Source organism: Haliotis cracherodii, unplaced genomic scaffold (genome assembly GCF_022045235.1).
Source record: "Haliotis cracherodii isolate W230 unplaced genomic scaffold, xgHalCrac1.p SCAF_32, whole genome shotgun sequence".
Taxonomy (NCBI): domain Eukaryota; kingdom Metazoa; phylum Mollusca; class Gastropoda; order Lepetellida; family Haliotidae; genus Haliotis; species Haliotis cracherodii.
Window position 1 is genome coordinate 871,669 of NW_027266289.1, and position 20,691 is coordinate 892,359.

The 20,691-nt window shown below is 41.1% G+C and overlaps 1 protein-coding gene across 1 annotated transcript in view; it reads right to left on the reverse strand.

Moving 5' to 3' along the window:
* Positions 1–7,961: 7,961 nt before the first annotated feature.
* LOC139477204 (putative ankyrin-containing lipoprotein Lxx09580) overlaps positions 7,962–20,691 on the reverse strand; it is a 33,751-nt gene continuing 21,021 nt past the window's right edge. The window contains exons 3-5 of the mRNA XM_071259763.1: positions 9,593–9,652; positions 9,057–9,122; positions 7,962–8,474 (exon numbers count right to left, since the gene is read on the reverse strand). Of these exons, the coding sequence (XP_071115864.1) occupies positions 8,077–8,474; positions 9,057–9,122; positions 9,593–9,652 (524 nt within the window). The 3' untranslated portion in view covers positions 7,962–8,076. The remainder of the gene's footprint in view (positions 8,475–9,056; positions 9,123–9,592; positions 9,653–20,691) is intronic.

A 20,691-nucleotide genomic window follows, 5' to 3' on the forward strand; every position in this document is an offset into this window, starting at 1 on the left:
TAGCTGTTCTGGATGATTCAGGTCGCAGCACCTGGACCACCTGGGCCCGGAGAGACTACCATATATCAGTGTTACAAGATGCTAGCTGTTCTGGATGATTCCGGTCGCACCACCTGGACCACCTGGGCCCGGAGAGACTACCATATATCAGTGTTACAAGATGCTAGCTGTTCTGGATGATTCAGGTCGCACCACCTGGACCACCTGGGCCCGGAGAGACTACCATATATCAGTGTTACAAGATGCTAGCTGTTCTGGATGATTCAGGTCACACCACCTGGACCACCTGGGCCCGGAGAGACTACCATATATCAGTGTTACAAGATGCTAGCTGTTCTGGATGATTCAGGTCGCACCACCTGGACCACCTGGGCCCTGAGAGACTACCATATATCAGTGTTACAAGATGCTAGCTGTTCTGGATGATTCAGGTCGCAGCACCTGGACCACCTGGGCCCGGAGAGACTACCATATATCAGTGTTACAAGATGCTAGCTGTTCTGGATGATTCAGGTCGCACCACCTGGACCACCTGGGCCCGGAGAGACTACCATATATCAGTGTTACAAGATGCTAGCTGTTCTGGATGATTCAGGTCGCACCACCTGGACCACCTGGGCCCGAAGAGACTACCATATATCAGTGTTACAAGATGCTAGCTGTTCTGGATGATTCAGGTCGCACCACCTGGACCACCTGGGCCCTGAGAGACTACCATATATCAGTGTTACAAGATGCTAGCTGTTCTGGATGATTCAGGTCGCAGCACCTGGACCACCTGGGCCCGTAGAGACTACCATATATCAGTGTTACAAGATGCTAGCTGTTCTGGATGATTCAGGTCGCAGCACCTGGACCACCTGGGCCCGGAGAGACTACCATATATCAGTGTTACAAGATGCTAGCTGTTCTGGATGATTCAGGTCGCACCACCTGGACCACCTGGACCACCTGGGCCCGGAAAGACTACCATATATCAGTGTTACAAGATGCTAGCTGTTCTGGATGATTCAGGTCGCACCACCTGGACCACCTGGGCCCGGAGAGACTACCATATATCAGTGTTACAAGATGCTAGCTGTTCTGGATGATTCAGGTCGCACCACCTGGACCACCTGGGCCCGGAGAGACTACCATATATCAGTGTTACAAGATGCTAGCTGTTCTGGATGATTCAGGTCGCACCACCTGGGCCACACACTTTAAAAATATTTTTATTCCGATTTGGTTTTGAATATGCATGGATAGCACAAGAATTTGGGATAAAATTGTTTTTATTTCCATGTTTAAACAGAGACTATTTGACAACTTGCAGCAAACCTGGAGTGTAAATGTGAACAGTTTATCTGACTCTTATTCCTATAAACATTTTAAATCGCTACTAAATGTTGAATATTACTTAAATTCACCACTTCCATCTCACTTAAAAAGGATTTTAAGTAACTTTCCAATAGCAGTAAATATTGGAAGATACCATGCCTAACCATCTGAAGAAAGACTTATCATTAATTTGTGAATCCTACAGCCCCGGTAATGCACTTTTAGATAAATATATTACCTCAAACCTTCAGCATAACTTTATCTCTATTATTTCCTCAGATGCATAAGATACCTAATATAAAATATCTATTTTTCTTAACCAAAGCTCATCAATTAAGGGTAAATAGTAAATAATCCACTGCGAATTTATAAGAAAAAAAAAATGTAAATAATGTAAATTTTCCCAGTTTGTAAATATGTCATTTTGCGCAGGCTTTATGTATTCCTGCATATGTATGTATTTTGGGTCAGTGGCTTCTATTGAATAAATTGTCTGTGTGTCTGTCTGTCTGTCTGTCTGCCATACATTCAATGCAAAAAATAGCCTGCCGTAAATGATGAAAACTGATTTTTCACTATGATGTCAAAAGGCGACAGAGAGGTTACGCACGAAAAAAGAAAAGGGGGCATAACTCAGCTATGCTTAGCTCCAGTTTATTTAAACACAGGTCACTTGGTGAGAATTAGCTGTGGGTAAGGACAGTATATTTTCGTGGTATTTTGTTCACGAGTAACCAAACTATTCCAACACAAATATCGATATTGAAACTGTATACTCAGGGTCCCTTATATTACCGAAAGAAATGATGAAACTTACATAATAAAAAAAGAAGTAATAGCGAAATGAATGGCCCTATCTAAGCTGTTAATTAGTCCTTAGATCACAACATTCTTCTGACCGTGCAAGTGTAAATGTTGCACCATTATTAATGGAGTGAGTGAGTGGGTTTGGTTTTACGCACCTTTAAGCAATATTCCAGCAATATCACGATGGGGGACACGTTAAATGGGCTTCACACATTGTAACCATGTCGGGAATCGAACCCGGGTCTTCGGCGTGACGAGCGAACGCTTTACCACTAACCGCCCATTGTTAATGAAGCACTAGCCTTGTGATCAAATGTAATGAAATACTTAAAACATCACACCCTTCTATTTGATGTATGGCTGGTTTTATGTCTTTGACAACGTCGGAGAAAGACGACACTGGTATTTTGATTAATATATATATACCTCCCCTAATTACTTTCTGCAATTCTTGGAGAAATAAAGTAAACAGTTTAATATCCTGTGATAACAATATTTAGAAAAAGATGAACATTTTGATAATATAATGCAAAACGAGAGGAATAATTCGTAAATCGTTTGTGACAACGCACATCTGCGAATCGTTAGATATCACCATTATGTTTATCAAACGACCTAAAAAAACTATTCCAAGACCAAGACAATTCTCCTGGAAATGTGTGCATATATTTTAACGAAAAATATTATCCATTTGGTTAAAGTAATATATTCAGTTTTAAAATAAAATGAAACGGCTGTTCATGGAAATTGTTTATATGAACACTCCCCCAAAATACGTACATGTTGCAGTTACATTTACATTTCACCTTGTAACACTTCTCCAAAGGAAAGAAATTTGGTATACGACACTATAAACTTAGCAATTTCTTATGTAAACAATGTTCAAACAAACACGAGATCATCAAAGGTACATTCATACATGTTGTGGCCTATATTTACGTATGATATTATATTGAACACTGGCGAATATCCAAAGTTAAATTAATTGTATGGAAATATGTATTAGAGATAGGCAAAATCTACATCACACTTGAAACTGTAAACAACAGGATACAATGATCGTGTGTGCTTTCATTCAAGGGCCTTCACCTTCAGAAATTACCAAATATGTACAACAATGTTGACTTATGACATCACTACCGGTGACTGACTTTTACAAAATGACGTGTTCCCTGTCAACAGTACGCGGGATTGTACGAGGTGACTTTCGTTGATTCACGGATCGTATATACATAAATGTGACATGTAAGTAATCAGAAACATTCTGACAATCTGTTTACTGTTATTTGTTGTTATATTTTCATTGAAACCAACGGAAATAGTCAGAAATTCCGATAAATACCGTTGTCGTTGTGCGTGATATTACGTCAGTCATGGCTTCACACAGAACGGTAGCTTGGACAATTTCTGTTGGAAAATATCAAAGCATAGCAATATATCTATTTTTAATTTCCTAATTCTTCCTATAATTCTCTTCCCATGCATATTCTGAACGAATAGACGAATGGATAGCTAAAAAAGGGGAAAATGCTACACTGTTAAAGCCCCATCTGCGGTAGTAACTACCGCACTCTAGTGGGCGGAGCTTATACAAGTGATCTGACAGGTCAATATGACGTCATCATAAACACATAGATTTCATTGGTTAATGCGTAAACGGGTGACGTCATGTAAACACCCACCCACGTGGGCCGTTTGACAACAAGGACGTAAGTTTTAATGGTAATATAAATATCTAACAAACGATTCCAAGACTTTTCAACAAACGCGTTCATCTTTGGTTTCTAAACTTACCTGCCATGTCGTATTCACATCTTCATAAAATGATACCGTGTGAATGTCCACGATTTATCCAACACACAAATTATAGTTCTAGATTTCTAGACTAGAACGAAATATGTTTGTCGTAATGCATATGAGCAGTGTAAATGAAAAAGAAACATAATATGTGTTGGGGCACCAATCGTTATCCTGTGGTGTACGGTATATCTGCAGTTTATAAATAGCATTTCTCACAATATATACGGCAATCGGTGATTTCAACAATGTTTTTCTTCGTTGTGTTCGTCTTGCCTCATCTGGATGACAACGATCGTGTAAAAAAACCTGGTCAAAAATATTTTCAATTGATCAAAGTAGTTTCTTGTCGTTTTTTCATTGCCCAGTAGCAATATATTTTGACAAAGTCTCACTTGTCCGATGAAGCTCCTCATGCCGAAGTAACTCGATCCGTGAAACTTGGCGGGTCCGAGTGACCCAGATCCCTTTTGATTGGCATGCCAAGTGTCATTTGCATAAGGCCATCTATATTGTCTGTATGTGTTTCTCCCCTCAAGCCTCAACTAATCAGAGAGCGGGCGGACGAAATAAAATATATGACTTATCAAAAAATGCCTTTTCATAATTGTGTAAGTAATGTTATGACATTTTAAAAAAACACTTGATACTAGAATCAAGTCTATGAATTAATTTATGATGTAGATCGATTCGCTTTGCTTCGGAAACGAATTTTTAATAAACAACGGAACAAAGATAAAGTTGACCTGGTTTTATGACGGTGCAGTTGTAGATGTAGAAGTATTTCTTTTATTAGATCGGTGGGCAATTTTCCACTGCCGCAGCAAAATTGAGACACGAAGACATTATATTATTTCACGTCGGAATGGAGATAAAAATATTCAAATACGGACAGCCTCACAGACTTCGAAACGATGTTCAGATAAATATTTGTTCACATTAGTTCTGTCATGTGCGTGAAAATGGGTTTCATCATTACTTTCATCAAGCTTACATTCAGGTCGCTTGCTACTTTGGCAGTCGTGTTTTGTCTCGAAGCTCAAAGCAACAATGTTTCTCTCAGATACATTTTTCTCTCCATCCATTACGAGCATCTGTCATAATGTCAGTGCCTCAACAAATCTTCCTGGGCAGTTGAATTCAACAATGTAATACACACGACCTCATTCATGGCGTCATCGCAAAGATTTCTTCCACCATGTGATCAGGGTTACGACCTTGGGATAAATTAATAAATTATTTTGCATTTTTAGAAAATATTATTTTTTTCGTGAATATTATAATTAAAAAATATCCCGTAGATGGTACTTTTTCATTGCACTGGGTATTTCTTTTATTACTTTCTAAAACTTTTTATTTTCGCATTTCTGACCACGCGATCTCCTAGCAACCACGCCCCATGAGCGCATCGAGTTGCTGCTTACAACTGTGAAGATCTTTGCAATTTCGCTTGTCTTCAATATGAGCAACAGAAGATTTTCATGTGAAGCCTACTTTGACGAAGAATTGTTCGAGATAATCAGGGAGCCTTATGTCATTTCGATTATGACATTGGTGACTTTATCGTGGAGAAAGTTCCAGTTCAAGATGACATCATTCCGATTCACAACTCGAATCGACAAGATGGCGCCTCTCTTCCCGCCCTTGTAAGGGCAACAGAAACTTTGATAAATTCAGTGACGATTCTTGGGATTAGTGAATCAGTGTCACAGCTAGATTTCATTGTGGAACCAGATGAAGCCGAATATGTATGTTCGCACTTCTTTTGTCAACCATGCGTGACACGGCACAGGCAATCGCAGTTAAGGAATGGTGCGGCCAGCATGTTGCAGAAATTCGTCGATTCGAGCACATTGCTTCTGGACGAAGTGTTTGGAGAGATCGTAGATACTTGGACTTGAAGAAACGGAATTAAACGTTGCAGCAGATCAGAGACCATATAATATTATATGGTCTCTGAGCAGATGAAGGATTGGTGTGGACAAAACGGGAAAGGGATCCCAGATTGTATTTTAAAACTTGTGCGCTAAGTGTATCCAAATACCCCGAACAAAAATACATGGGACAAGTGTGGATCTAATGATCAAACTCAGTTTTGTGTGTGAAAATTCTGTGAAAGTGAAGGAAGTTCATAATTAAAGTTGTCTTGGAATATGTGTATTGGAGTTTTCGTTTATCGTAAGTACAATATTATCTGGATACGCCTTCTATAGGTCAAATCATCAAATATATTTCGTTACTTATTTACCAGTTGCTTATGTGCATTGTTATTTTGATACACGTGACATATTCATCTATTGTAGTCAAGTTGAGGAATATTGGCGTAACTTCTGGTGCTTCAAGTTAGGCCCCTTCCTAGACACTAGTTGAAATATCTGTAATAATTTACGTTTTATGAATATAAACTGATTATTGTGTGGCACAAATCTAACTGTTGAATGCAAATGACCAAAACTAAACAAGTATCTGTAATTTTCGGATAGAACTGAAAGAATCGCGTCGTCAATTTCGTATTTAAGTATCGTTACTGTTACATTAACCGAAACTGATGTTCTGCCGTAAAAATATACAACACAATACACTTTGACCACAAATGCATTAAATGTGTCACATGTACACATGACCATGTGCTTTGCTATTTATAGCGCTAACGTAATTAAGCTCCGCCCACTGTGATTGATGCAGACGCCAAACACGATCGATTCGATTTTTTATGATAAAACTACAGAAGATGTATTGACTTATATATAGATATGGAGCCATTTATTGTATCCATGGTTTGTCATTCAAGTTGATACGAAGTTTGACGGTCAAAGGTGATCTGGTTCCCGTATGGTTTTCAAAAAACGTCTCCCGACACTCGGTTGTGTTTACATTGTCAGTCATTGTTCGAAACTGAAACACCGCCACCTTGCGGGCTATTTATAGTCAGGGTGGGGCTTTAAATATGTATTTAGCTTTGTTTACATTTCAAACAAGTGCAGTTTTTCGAGCACAGCTTTGTTTTCACACCTAACTTATTTTGCTTGATTTGATCTCGGCACTTTGTATTGGTGACAGAGACCATGTGTCATTTGATTCTAAAATGTATGAGGAATTCAAGGATGTATGTATCACAGCTGAGTTTGAAATACGCGTAATGTTACAGGTGTCTCATTACCGGTAGGCTAAATGTGAAACGTGATTTTGTAAACACTATCTAATATGGCGGAAAGTTCACAGTATACAAAACTGTGACGTGTATCTGCGTGTCTGATGTATTTTGAATTTTATTCGACTTCAAAGTGAGGTTTGAAGAGGAGGGACATATATATCCCTCTGGCATCCTGCCCCTGGGTAAAAAACAACAAATAACCCAAACCCTATCTATAGCTCTGAATTCATCTGGGAAATCTGGTCAGTCGTAAAACGAGAGTGTAAAGAAGGTGTGACGCGCTGGGAAGTAGCTTGATTGAAATGGTGATATGGGAGAGAGAAAATAAATATCTCGCCAATCAGAAATTTTTCTTTTTAAATTTCAGCAGCAATAATATGCAACACATCTCCACTTGTTAATCTATATCGCCCACATGAGGCCTGTGCTGTACTTGCATACATCGCGAAGCCAGCAATGTGCCGCTCTGTGAATTACCGATATCGTAGTTAGCAGAGAAAACAGCCGGCAGCTTTAGTGTTGAGACCTAAGCCGGAATGCCGTGACGTCATCGACAGTGTGACGTCACTGTCATTGTACATTTGGCGCCACGTCAGCTGGGCGAACCTCGCCTCGGTCTGACGTCACCGAGTGCAGCGAGATGTAAACAAACAGGTTTTTTTTTTTGTGTTTTTCACGATTAATTACAAACTTATGGCGTAAAACTAACACAGAAACATATGACGACATGCATGAACATATCACGAGGTGCGGTGCTTACATACCAATGACACATCATCTCTATTTACACTCAGTTAACAATTTTCTTACCTGATCATGCGAAGTTCCAAACACAACAACTGACAAAATGTCTGACAAAGTTTTTACAAGTTTTATTCATCTCTCAAAACAACAAACAGTTTCACGTAAATAAAGACAGATGTACACACGACGACGTGAACGGCACACCACGTCACTGTCAGGTCTCCCCCACCGTCTACACAAACACGACACTGACGTCACTGAGCGCCGCGGGACACGAGGAGATCCGCCACTCGCGTATGTCCCATGAGTCTCGCCAGGTCCGCCGCCGTCTGCCCCCTTTTGTCCCTGGCGTCGATGTCCACCACGTGCAGAGACAGCAGAAACTTCACCGTCTCCATGTCTCCTCCAATACAGGCGAGGTGAAGGATGTTGTTACCGACCACGTCCACCAGTGACACATCGGCCCCTTCACCCACCAGGAGCTCCACCACGTCTCTGTGTCCATCGTAGGCTGCCCACATCACCGGTGTCCTGCTCCCCCTCCACCTACAGTTGACGTCCACGCCCCGAGACAGGAGCCGCTTCACCTCCTCCAGGTTCCCCCTCCTGCTGGCGCCACTGAGGTCCCCGCAGTGTGCTGGTGATGGAGTCGCTGTAACACAAAGTAAACTCTGTACACTTCCAGACATCTTCGTCATACATCTACATGGTTCACACCTCAACGTGGTGACACGTGACACGGTACGTCATCAACCACTTCCAACATGGCTGACAACACAAGGATCAAGGGGAAGGACGACAGCTGGTTCATGTAATCAAGGATTATGTGGTCAATGTTTAGAATCTTTCTGTTACATCCAGTTGTTGTAACATTATTCTGTGTGTGGCTGGCGAGTGTCAACGTTTCATGGACTGAGCTTTATGAGATGATACTGTCAGTACAGTTGCTGTTTGGAAATATTACATAGATCTTATAAGACATGACATTGGGGTATGTCAGTCTGTTTGTTTGTTGTTTTACGCCGCACTCGGCAGGAGTCCAGCAATAAGATGGCGGAGTCTGGTACAGACAGACAGTCCAGTGGTTGACAACATGAGCACCGATCGACACAACTGGGATACGATGACATGCAAGACGCAAGTCAGAACCCCACGGGTCTGTCTATACCCCAGCTTGTTAATTGTTGGAGGGATTAAAGTGTGGGCTTTCTGCCTGCTGGGTTCTCCCACCTACCCTGTGTAGCAGGCTTTTTTGTGGTCGTCACTGCTGTCCTCGCGGTCTGGCTCGGGTCACTCGAGGCTGAAACACAGAACATGCTGTTCAGAAAACAATACAAACCACATAAGCATTATACATACAAGATATTCTACAAAGTTTAGGTTTTTAAAATTTTGACTGATGAATACAATTTCAAAACCATTCATCTTAGAAGAGGTATTATTATAAGGTAGTCTAGCGACTAATAAATCACTCAAACGCCTATCATAAATATACAACACAAAAATTGAGATTGCTGTTCATCTGAGCCGCGCGTCTGTACAGGCTTGTTGGATTGAGCTTTATGGTGGTACTGGCAATACAATTGACTTGTTTCAAATTATTAGAATAATAAGAGACTACATTTATCAATTTGTTATTGTAGAGACTGTTCATATGAAGGTTTTTGGAGTGAACTTTCAGGCTTATATTTGTTACATGTTGATGTGACCTCATCTCGTACAAAGTTGGACAGTGACAGTATCTACCACCTGCTGGGTTCTCCCACCTACCATGGGTCGTCACTGTCGTCATCTGTTCAGCCCTTTCTCCGTGACTCGGGTCGCTCGAGGCTGAAACACAAAATATGCTGTTCAGTTGGGTTTTACAGGTTCTTAGCAATATTCCAGCAATATCTGGGCGGGGAACACTAGACATGGGCTATGCACATTGTACCCATGTGGGGGAATCGACCCCAGTTTTTCCGCGCGAAGGGCGAATGCTTTAACCACTAGGCTACCCACCACCCAAAACCCCCATATATGCTGTTCAGAAAACTATATATTGCAGGTAAACATTATAACTACTGGCCTCAGAGAAGCTTTTGCCTTTCAACAAATGTGTGACTTTCAAATTTATTCTCTGATGAACTTAACCTTTAATACATTTGTTGCAGTAGAGGCTTATTCATATATCATAGCATGGTGACTGACAAATTTTGGAAATCACTTATATTTATTAGATTTAGATTGCTTTTATCACTTCTGAGATATATCTCTTCTCATGGTTGAAGTTGCAGGAACTGAATAGATTGTTATTTTGTTGTCATAATAATATAATCATACAACATACAACAAAAATGAACATTACTACATCAGCGATAGAAATTGGCACTCGTCCTATATTCCCTGCCAAACATCCCAACAGGCCCCCTAGTTCAGATATCATAACGACTAGGCTAGTAGACATATGTCATTCTTTAGGGTTTTATATGTTACCATTATGAGGACTAAGGACTAAACATGTTAGTTTATATTGCTGTACACAGAATACACAGAATATGTGCAATTATTAATTTCGAACTTTACAACATGGTATTACATCAGCTACCTACCCTTAATTCCCAATTATGGAATGATTAGTATTTTAGTCTGACTTCGTTAGTGTGGGTGGAATCGTTATGACAATGAAATGGTCCCCGCAAGTTGGTGCGTTGTTGCATAATATCTGCAATTGAGTATCAACACTGTGAATAGCAAACCTACTTCGCTCATACAGGTCAAATACTGAACATTGTTTTCTAATTTTCATTGCCTGCTATGTTATTACTACTGTATATTTAAATTATACTCAGGTATTTGTTGCGAGTGAGAATCAATGCACATCGTTATATATATTTTGACCAGGATATGACGCCCACCAGTGTAATTCTGGAGGAAAATATATTTCTCGTGCATTTCAACGTCTGTGGACAATGGGCATTTAACACAATTGTTACATCGACAACTGTCTTGATGGTTTCTCTGGGTCCATATTGCCTTTGCCAATTGATGATAACAGGCTACTAAATGTAGAGTGCTGCGACCTATCGTAAATTATTTGTTGTTCCAAGTGACTTTGCTTGATGTTTTAGTCCCCACCCTCCCCAATACAAACACTCTCTTAACTAGACTCTGAAACTGGTGCACTTTACGTCGCTTGGTGTCTCGGGCTACACAGTATTACAAACGTCGATATACGACATGCTACAGATTAATATTTCAGTGAGGACATTTTCTTGATGATATACAATCAATGTAAAAGAGCAACAGGTCTACTTGACTACGCGCGTGTGCAACACAGTGGTAATTCAGTGTCAGGAAAACTATTTGCAACACTGTCATAATTCAGCATTCCGAGCGATGGCGGCAGTACATCCATCACAGATCAGGTTACTATCTGAGGCAGAAACTGTAGCCGGCACTACAAGATGTTTGATACGGTGTTTGGTTGTGTAAAGAAGGGAATAAACATGTGGCTCTATAAAGTGATAAGAAAGTGATTGAAATGCCGATTGCCCGTGTGACATGCGCCAAATTGTTTTCGCATTTAACGTCCGTTCTAACTTAGCCATAACATAATGAGAATCATGCACATTTTCTCTTATATATTCTACATTTCCTTGCAATTCTTCAAAAGCAATGCAAAAATACATTTGTTAATGATAATATTTTCCGGATTCGAAGAACAAAGCTGCAGGCCTTGAGTGTAAAAATAATATGGCTGACACATTTGGCCGTTCTGTGATGCAGAACAACGTTTTAAAAATATGAGCGCAAAAACACATCCGACACTTGACTGAACAGATTTAGGATCATCTGATATAGTCTTCAGTCCCAGTTGTAAATAATTGTTATTAGTTCAGAGATGAAACTTACAAGCATATATTATGTAATAGACTGATTAAAATAGAACAAGCTTTTCAGTTGAAACGAAGTATGAATGTTTACATCCAGACGTTTGTTATCCCCGGTGACAGGCTAAACAAACGTCTGGGTGTAAACATTGTGTGAAGCAAGCACCTGATTCCTTCAAAATGTATTCTGTTGTACATCAATCTTAAAATATTTACAATGTTTGTTTCATTTAATTTCCTAACAAAACTCTGAAGTACAAGCGGAAAACTTACCCACTGTTTACGTCCTAACACGAGTGACACGTCCCACTGCCAGTCAAGAAACGCAAGAAACGCCTTGACTGGCGAAGGGGCGAGCTATGACGTCAGTGTGACGTGTCTGGTTAAGAGCATGGCATAGTTTGGCGCTCGGCTGCTTGTGCCGATCACTCTAAGATAATACAGTGTGGAGTGATACTAGAAGTCTTACTACAGTCTCACCTTATTTCGTCTCAGATTGCATGTTGAGGTAAAAAAATAAGCCTACTTCATTGGTTAAAGAAATCTACCTCATCACCGTCCGTAAAATATGTCTTTATTTTTATTCTAAGATGCTTCCCTAAAAGATCAAAGGCACCGACAATACTTTATCCTGCGACAAAGCATTGTTTCCGCGTGAAGATCCGGAGTAGAATAAGGTCTCGAGCAACCCATGCTTGGCGTAAGAGGCGACTATGTTTGTCGTAAGAAGCGAGGTCGGATGGTCAGGCTCGGTTACTTGGTTGATGCATGTCATCGATCCCAATTGCGTGGATCGATGTTCATGATATTAATCACTGGATTGTCTGGTCCAGACTCGATTATTTACAGACTGCCGTCATTTAGCTGGAATATTGCTGAGTGCGGCGTTAAACAACAAACAAACCAAACAAACCATGCGACAACAGTCACAAAATTGTTCGATTCGGGCGTTGGTGCCCTAAGAAATTAAGTAGGCTATGTCTTCAGCATGGATCGATGCTCATGACATCAATCACTGTAACGACTCGATCTATTGACTGTAACGACTCGATCTATTGACTGTAACGACTCGATTGACTGTAACGACTCGATCTATTGACTGTAACGACTCGATCTATTGACTGTAACGACTCGATCTATTGACTGTAACGACTCGATCTATTGACTGCAAGCCTACTCTTCTCACTTTACCATGGGAACATATTTTTAAACTGGTCGAGCCCGACTTGCCTGGCCCTCGCCCTGCATGAGACATCATTCTGGTTTGTTAAGAACCATCAGACCATGAACTCATGTTTGTGTTTTGATCGGAAAATTACCAAGAGCTACTGACCAGTTCCTCAACCTTATCACAAGCAAACATAGCATCGAAGCTATCGCGACGGTAGCCACCATTTTGAATGTTGTATTTGTAAAACATGTCGGCCGCTGACATAGTGATGAAGTGTTGCCTTTTCGCTGTTGCATTTCGTATTGGTTATTTTCAAAAATGTTACTGATCATGAAATTTGATTGTAGATGAATGCGCCCAGGTATTTAACTCAGTCACAGCAATAACACATACTTTAGTCCGTTAAGTAGGAACTAGATCTGTGGGTTAAAGAGTTATCTGATATACTAGTAATTTATCGATAAAGGATCGTTAAAAAGGATACCCTGAATGACTATTATTTCGCGCCGCTTTTAACAGTATTTCGGTTACCCCACGGTGTGTCAGCTTGATGTGGGAGGAAAATATTCTGCTTTGTATATGCGCGACGGAACGGTCACTATACCTGCTATATACCAATTATCAGAATATTTATCTATATAAACAGGGCGTTAAAAAAATCCTTGACAATGCGGTTCTGACAATTCAATCAGGAAGACGAGTTATTTCAAAATGAAACTCACACAGAAAGGTGAAAATGTTTCATCATGTGTGGTTATTTCGGCGTCTGTCATATAACAACTATAACTCCTGTATCCATGATCAGAATCTATATTTCTATAGGGCATTAGAAACCTATCGACAGTGCGGTTCTGCAAACATTATCTTCCGAGTTATGAGGCAAACAATTGATTTGAAACGGGACTCAGAACAGTGGAAAGTTTGCTCTCCAAATCCTTATCCTAAATCTGAATTCACATTTATTTAAATAATTGGAATGACTATGTGAATGCGGTTAGGGGATTGTGGGTTGAAGAACTCGTGGGTACCAATGATGTGTAAGACGATGGAGGCGATGATTCGGAGACATCGATGTTGAAAATGATGAGCCTGATGTAAAGTGGTCTGTCGGTTTACACAGGTGGCCCGGTCTTCTATAGGGCGCGATTGTGGGTTCGAATCCCGGTTCGTCCCGATTATGTTTCTAGGTTTGTCAGCACCATACCCGTGCTCGTGGGTTTCACCGAAGTGGTAGATGTCTGAGACCTGCATCACTTCGGGCTTAGCTCCCCATTAAGCTGACACGTCGTGATATAACTGGAATAATGTTTAAAGCGGCGTTTAAACCAACTCACCCAACACATGTGCGGCGGAAGGATTTTTGCTGATCAATTTCCGTCTATGACTTGTCACAGATTCTTGTTACTTCGCGTGTCCCGCTGTGATATTGCTGGAATAATGCTAAAAGCATACTCACTCACTCACTCACTCACTCCGCGTGTCATACAAAGATACCTGTCACAGATATGTCAGGCACCTTTATCACACTAAGGACGTATAAATAATCAAATGATAATATTTTCATTTATGCTTCAAAATAATTTTCTACTTTAATGTTTCGACAAGGGGGGTTCCACCGCCACTGACCCCTCTGTGCTGTCTGTGTAAGAAAATACGGATCTGCAGACAGCGTTCGGCTTCGACCGAAAGAAAGAACTGTGCATGCGTGGAACGTGTTTCATTCGACAACTTCCCTACAAATATAAAAACTACTGACATCAACCCCGATGTCTGTATGCTATAGAGTTATATTAATTATTCGTACTCTTCGGGCGCTTTTAAAGCTGAATGTATTTGGTGATAAATGTCACCGTTCAGAAAAAAATGTCTATATTAATGGTAACCAAATTAACGCCAAATAAAAATGGCAGACAACATTCCATACAACTGGGACTAATGTATTTAGCCCGAAAACAAAAGTATTGTGTCTATATCATAAGTCTCCACGGGACAACTGCCATTTCAAGGAACCACCTCTCAATGTATACTATAGATCATGCTTTTACTTTGTGTTTTTTCACATTTACACGAACGAACGATCGAGCCGATCGAGGTAAGGCCAACTAGGCCAAGTGATGAAACTAGACTCGTGACTGCAAATATATAAATTGTCAATGAGTGAGTGAGTGAGTATGGTTTTACGCCGCTTTTAGCAATATTCCAGCAATATCACGGCGGGGGGCACCAGAAATGGGCTTCACACATTGTAACCATGTCGGGAATCGAACCCGGGTCGTCGGTGTGACGAGCGAACGGTTTAACCACTAGGCTACCCGAGCGCCTCCTCAATGCAAGAGAATAACAAATCTAGATTATCCGCCGAAACAGATTCCATTTTGGATAGAGGGCAAATAGCGGTAAAGATTATGTGAATGACCACTGAAAATCAGTGATGACACCAGGTGTTCGTGAAAAGGATGAGCATGTCCTGACCTACGGGTAGCGCCCGCACTGAATGGTGGCATATGCTCTTACTGCAATAACATTTTCTCCCTTGAACAGTTTGTTTTTTCAACTATATGTAATAGTTTTCTGAAAAATCTATGGGATGTGTGGGTAATTGAAATAATGCCTTTAGGGTAATTGAGTAGAAAGTACATGCATTTCTATTTCTTTAAACAATTGCCAATAACATGTCACATTTGGTAATTTTTCGACTTTTGTAAGCTGTTCAACCCCGAATGCAAGACATTTGTAAGAAAGTTTACCGCAATAATGAGCGTGAGACAGTGAGATCATCGTCCTGTAGAAACATTTTGACATGCATGTATAAATTTTCCCTTGGAAATAGTTTGAGTTAATAGTAATAGGACATGCCTTAATCCTTTAATAGGGCGCGCCTTCACGAAAAGGACAGATTGTGAATGAATGAAAAATGAAGCAAAACGATTCGGTTTGGTACGTCGTGTGCCATTGTTACAGGCGGACATACAGTATAGTTTATTAACGATATGTAAAGCATGTGCATGGCAAGTCAGTTATGCGAAAGATGTAAACAATTTCAGTTAATAGTGAGTCACTGATTGAGAGAATTCAATCTAAGGCCGCGTATAAGCCATGTAACGAGGAGAGGAGTTTGTCAACCTCTGAGTGCCCCTAGCCTTAACTGCCAGTCTTTCCGCCTCACATGCACGAAGTCAATGACATTCCTGTAAATTATTAGGTAACCCGCAATATTCGTTTTGCTCTATCACTGGGCGTTGAACGTGTCATGACGTGATGCGCACGCAAATCGAGTGGGTGAAGAGCGAGATGCTCAAGATGATTGATACTAGATGTATGTATAGTTGTCAGCGATAAGATTCAGTGAGGAGATTTGAGTAATTAATGTAACTTAACATCACTTCTAGAACTTAACAAAAGATGTAGAGACGTATTTTATTTCGCGAATAATATGTGCCGGTATGTGTCCAACTTAATCTCTGATATTTCTTAGCGGGGTACTTGTGAAGCATATGACAAGGGACTGATAGAAAAGTTCTCTCCTTAAAGGTTGTTCATACATGACTTCAACCACGAGGGGTTAATGAAGCACAGTGCTGGTGTATCATGTCTACTGTACAGTGTTAGAAGTGTTAATGACGCTTCTCGCTGCCATTAGAAACACAGGACTGGTGTATCATGTCTACTGTACAGTGTTAGAAGTGTTAATGACGCTTCTCGCTGCCATTAGAAACACAGGGCTGGTGTATCATGTCTACTGTACAGTGTTAGAAGTGTTAATGACACTTCCCGCCACCATTAGAAACACAGGGCTGGTGTATCATGTCTACTGTACAGTGTTAGAAGTGTTAATGACACTTCCCGCCGCCATTAGAAACACAGGGCTGGTGTATCATGTCTACTGTACAGTGTTAGAAGTGTTAATGACACTTCCCGCCACCATTAGAAACACAGGGCTGGTGTATCATGTCTACTGTACAGTGTTAGAAGTGTTAATGACACTTCCCGCCGCCATTAGAAACACAGGGCTGGTGTATCATGTCTACTGTACAGTGTTAGAAGTGTTAATGACACTTCCCGCCGCCATTAGAAACACAGTGCTGGTGTATCATGTCTACTGTACAGTGTTACAAGTGTTAATGACACTTCCCGCCGCCATTAGAAACACAGGGCTGGTGTATCATGTCTACTGTACAGTGTTAGAAGTGTTAATGACGCTTCCCGCCGCCATTAGAAACACAGGGCTGGTGTATCATGTCTACTGTACAGTGTTAGAAGTGTTAATGACACTTCCCGCCGCCATTAGAAACACAGGACTGGTGTATCATGTCTACTGTACAGTGTAAGAAGTGTTAATGACGCTTCCCGCCGCCATTAGAAACACAGGGCTGGTGTATCATGTCTACTGTACAGTGTTAGAAGTGTTAATGACGCTTCCCGCCGCCATTAGAAACACAGGGCTGGTGTATCATGTCTACTGTACAGTGTTAGAAGTGTTAATGACACTTCCTGACTACACTAGAAACACAGGGCTGGTGTATCATGTCTACTGTACAATGTTAGAAGTGTTGATGACGCTTTCTGTGGCCAATAAAAACACAGTGCTGGTGTATCATGTCTACTGTACAGTGTAAGAAGTGTTGATGACGCTTTCTGTGGCTACTAGAAACACAGGGCTGGTGTATCATGTCTACTGTACAGTGTTAGAAGTGTTAATGACACTTCCCGCCTCAATTAGAAACACAGGGCTGGTGTATCATGTCTACTGTACAGTGTTAGAAGTGTTAATGACGCTTCCCGCCGCCACTAGAAACACAGGGCTGGTGTATCATGTCTACTGTACAGTGTTAGAAGTGTTAATGACACTTCCCGCCGCCATTAGAAACACAGGACTGGTGTATCATGTCTTCTGTACAGTGTTAGAAGTGTTAATGACGCTTCCCGCCGCCATTAGAAACACAGGGCTGGTGTATCATGTCTACTGTACAGTGTAAGAAGTGTTGATGACGCTTTCAGTGGCCACTAGAAACACAGGGTTGGTGTATCATGTCTACTGTACAGTGTTAGAAGTGTTGATGACGCTTTCTGTGGCCACTAGAAACACAGGGCAGGTGTTTCATGTCTACTGTACAGTGTTAGAACTGTTGATGACGCTTTTTGTGGCCACTAGAAACACAGGGCTGGTGTATCATGTCTACTGTACAGTGTTAGAAGTGTTGATGTCGCTCTCTGTGGCCACTAGAAACACAGGGCTGGTGTATCATGTCTACTGTACAGTGTTAGAAGTCTTGATGACGCTTTCTGTGGCCACTAGAAACACAGGGTTGGTGTATCATGTCTACTGTACAGTGTTAGAAGTGTTAATGACACTTCCTGACTACACTAGAAACACAGTGCTGGTGTATCATGTCTACTGTCCAGTGTTAGAAGTGTTGATGACGCTTTCTGTGGCCACTAGAAACACAGGGTTGGTGTATCATGTCTACTGTACAGTGTTAGAAGTGTTAATGACACTTCCTGACTACACTAGAAACACAGGGCTGGTGTATCATGTCTACTGTACAATGTTAGAAGTGTTGATGACGCTTTCTGTGGCTACTAGAAACACAGGGCTGGTGTATCATGTCTACTGTACAGTGTTAGAAGTGTTAATGACACTTTCCAACACCACTAAAACACAGGGCTGGTGTATGATGTCTACTGTACAGTGTTAGAAGTGTTAATGACACTTTCCAACACCACTAAAAACACAGGGCTGGTGCATCATGTCTACTGTACAGTGTTGGGAGTGTTAATGACGCTTACTGACACCACTAGAAACACAGGGCTGGTGTATCATGTCTACTGTACAGTGTTAGAAGTGTTAATGACACTTCCTGACTACACTAGAAACACAGTGCTGGTGTATCATGTCTACTGTCCAGTGTTAGAAGTGTTGATGACGCTTTCTGTGGCCACTAGAAACACAGGGTTGGTGTATCATGTCTACTGTACAGTGTTAGAAGTGTTAATGACACTTCCTGACTACACTAGAAACACAGGGCTGGTGTATCATGTCTACTGTACAATGTTAGAAGTGTTGATGACGCTTTCTGTGGCCAATAAAAACACAGTGCTGGTGTATCATGTCTACTGTACAGTGTAAGAAGTGTTGATGACGCTTTCTGTGGCTACTAGAAACACAGGGCTGGTGTATCATGTCTACTGTACAGTGTTAGAAGTGTTAATGACACTTTCCAACACCACTAAAACACAGGGCTGGTGTATCATGTCTACTGTACAGTGTTAGAAGTGTTAATGACACTTTCCAACACCACTAAAAACACAGGGCTGGTGCATCATGTCTACTGTACAGTGTTGGGAGTGTTAATGACGCTTACTGACACCACTAGAAACACAGGGCTGGTGTATCATGTCTACTGTACAGTGTTAGAAGTGTTAATGACACTTCCTGACTACACTAGAAACACAGTGCTGGTGTATCATGTCTACTGTCCAGTGTTAGAAGTGTTGATGACGCTTTCTGTGGCCACTAGAAACACAGGGTTGGTGTATCATGTCTACTGTACAGTGTTAGAAGTGTTAATGACACTTCCTGACTACACTAGAAACACAGGGCTGGTGTATCATGTCTACTGTACAATGTTAGAAGTGTTGATGACGCTTTCTGTGGCCAATAAAAACACAGTGCTGGTGTATCATGTCTACTGTACAGTGTAAGAAGTGTTGATGACGCTTTCTGTGGCTACTAGAAACACAGGGCTGGTGTATCATGTCTACTGTACAGTGTTAGAAGTGTTAATGACACTTTCCAACACCACTAAAAACACAGGGCTGGTGTATGATGTCTACTGTACAGTGTTAGAAGTGTTAATGACACTTTCCAACACCACTAAAAACACAGGGCTGGTGCATCATGTCTACTGTACAGTGTTGGGAGTGTTAATGACGCTTACTGACACCACTAGAAACACAGGGCTGGTGTATCATGTCTACTGTACAGTGTTAGAAGTGTTAATGACACTTCCCGTCGCCATTAGAAACACAGGACTGGTGTATCATGTCTTCTGTACAGTGTTAGAAGTGTTAATGACACTTTCCAAAACCACTAAAAACACAGGGCTGGTGTATCATGTCTACTGTACAGTGTTAGAAGTGTTAATAACACTTTCCAACACTACTAAAAACACAGGGCTGGTGTATCCTGTCTACTGTACAGTGTTAGAAGTGTTAATGACACTTTCTAACACCACTAAAACACAGGGCTGGTGTATCATGTCTACTGTACAGTGTTGGGAGTGTTAATGACGCTTACTGACACCACTAGAAACACAGGGCTGGTGTATCATGTCTACTGTACAGTGTTAGAAGTGTAAATGACGTTTTCTGCCGCCATTAGAAACACAGGACTGGCGTATAATGTCTACTGTACAGTGTTAGAAGTGTTAATGACACTTCCCGCCGCAATTAGAAACACAGGGCTGGTGTATGATGTCTATTGTACAGTGTTAGAAGTGTTAATGACACTTCCCGCCGCCATTAGAAACACAGGGCTGGTGTATCATGTCTACTGTACAGTGTTAGAAGTGTTAATGACACTTCCCGTCGCCATTATAAACACAGGACTGGTGTATCATGTCTACTGTACAGTGTTAGAAGTGTTAATGACGTTTTCTGTCGCCATTAGAAACACAGGGCTGGTGTATCATGTCTATTGTACAGTGTTGGGAGTGTTAATGACGCTTACTGAAACCACTAGAAACACAGGGCTGGTGTATCATGTCTACTGTACAGTGTTAGAAGTGTAAATGACGTTTTCTGCCGCCATTAGAAACACATCTGGC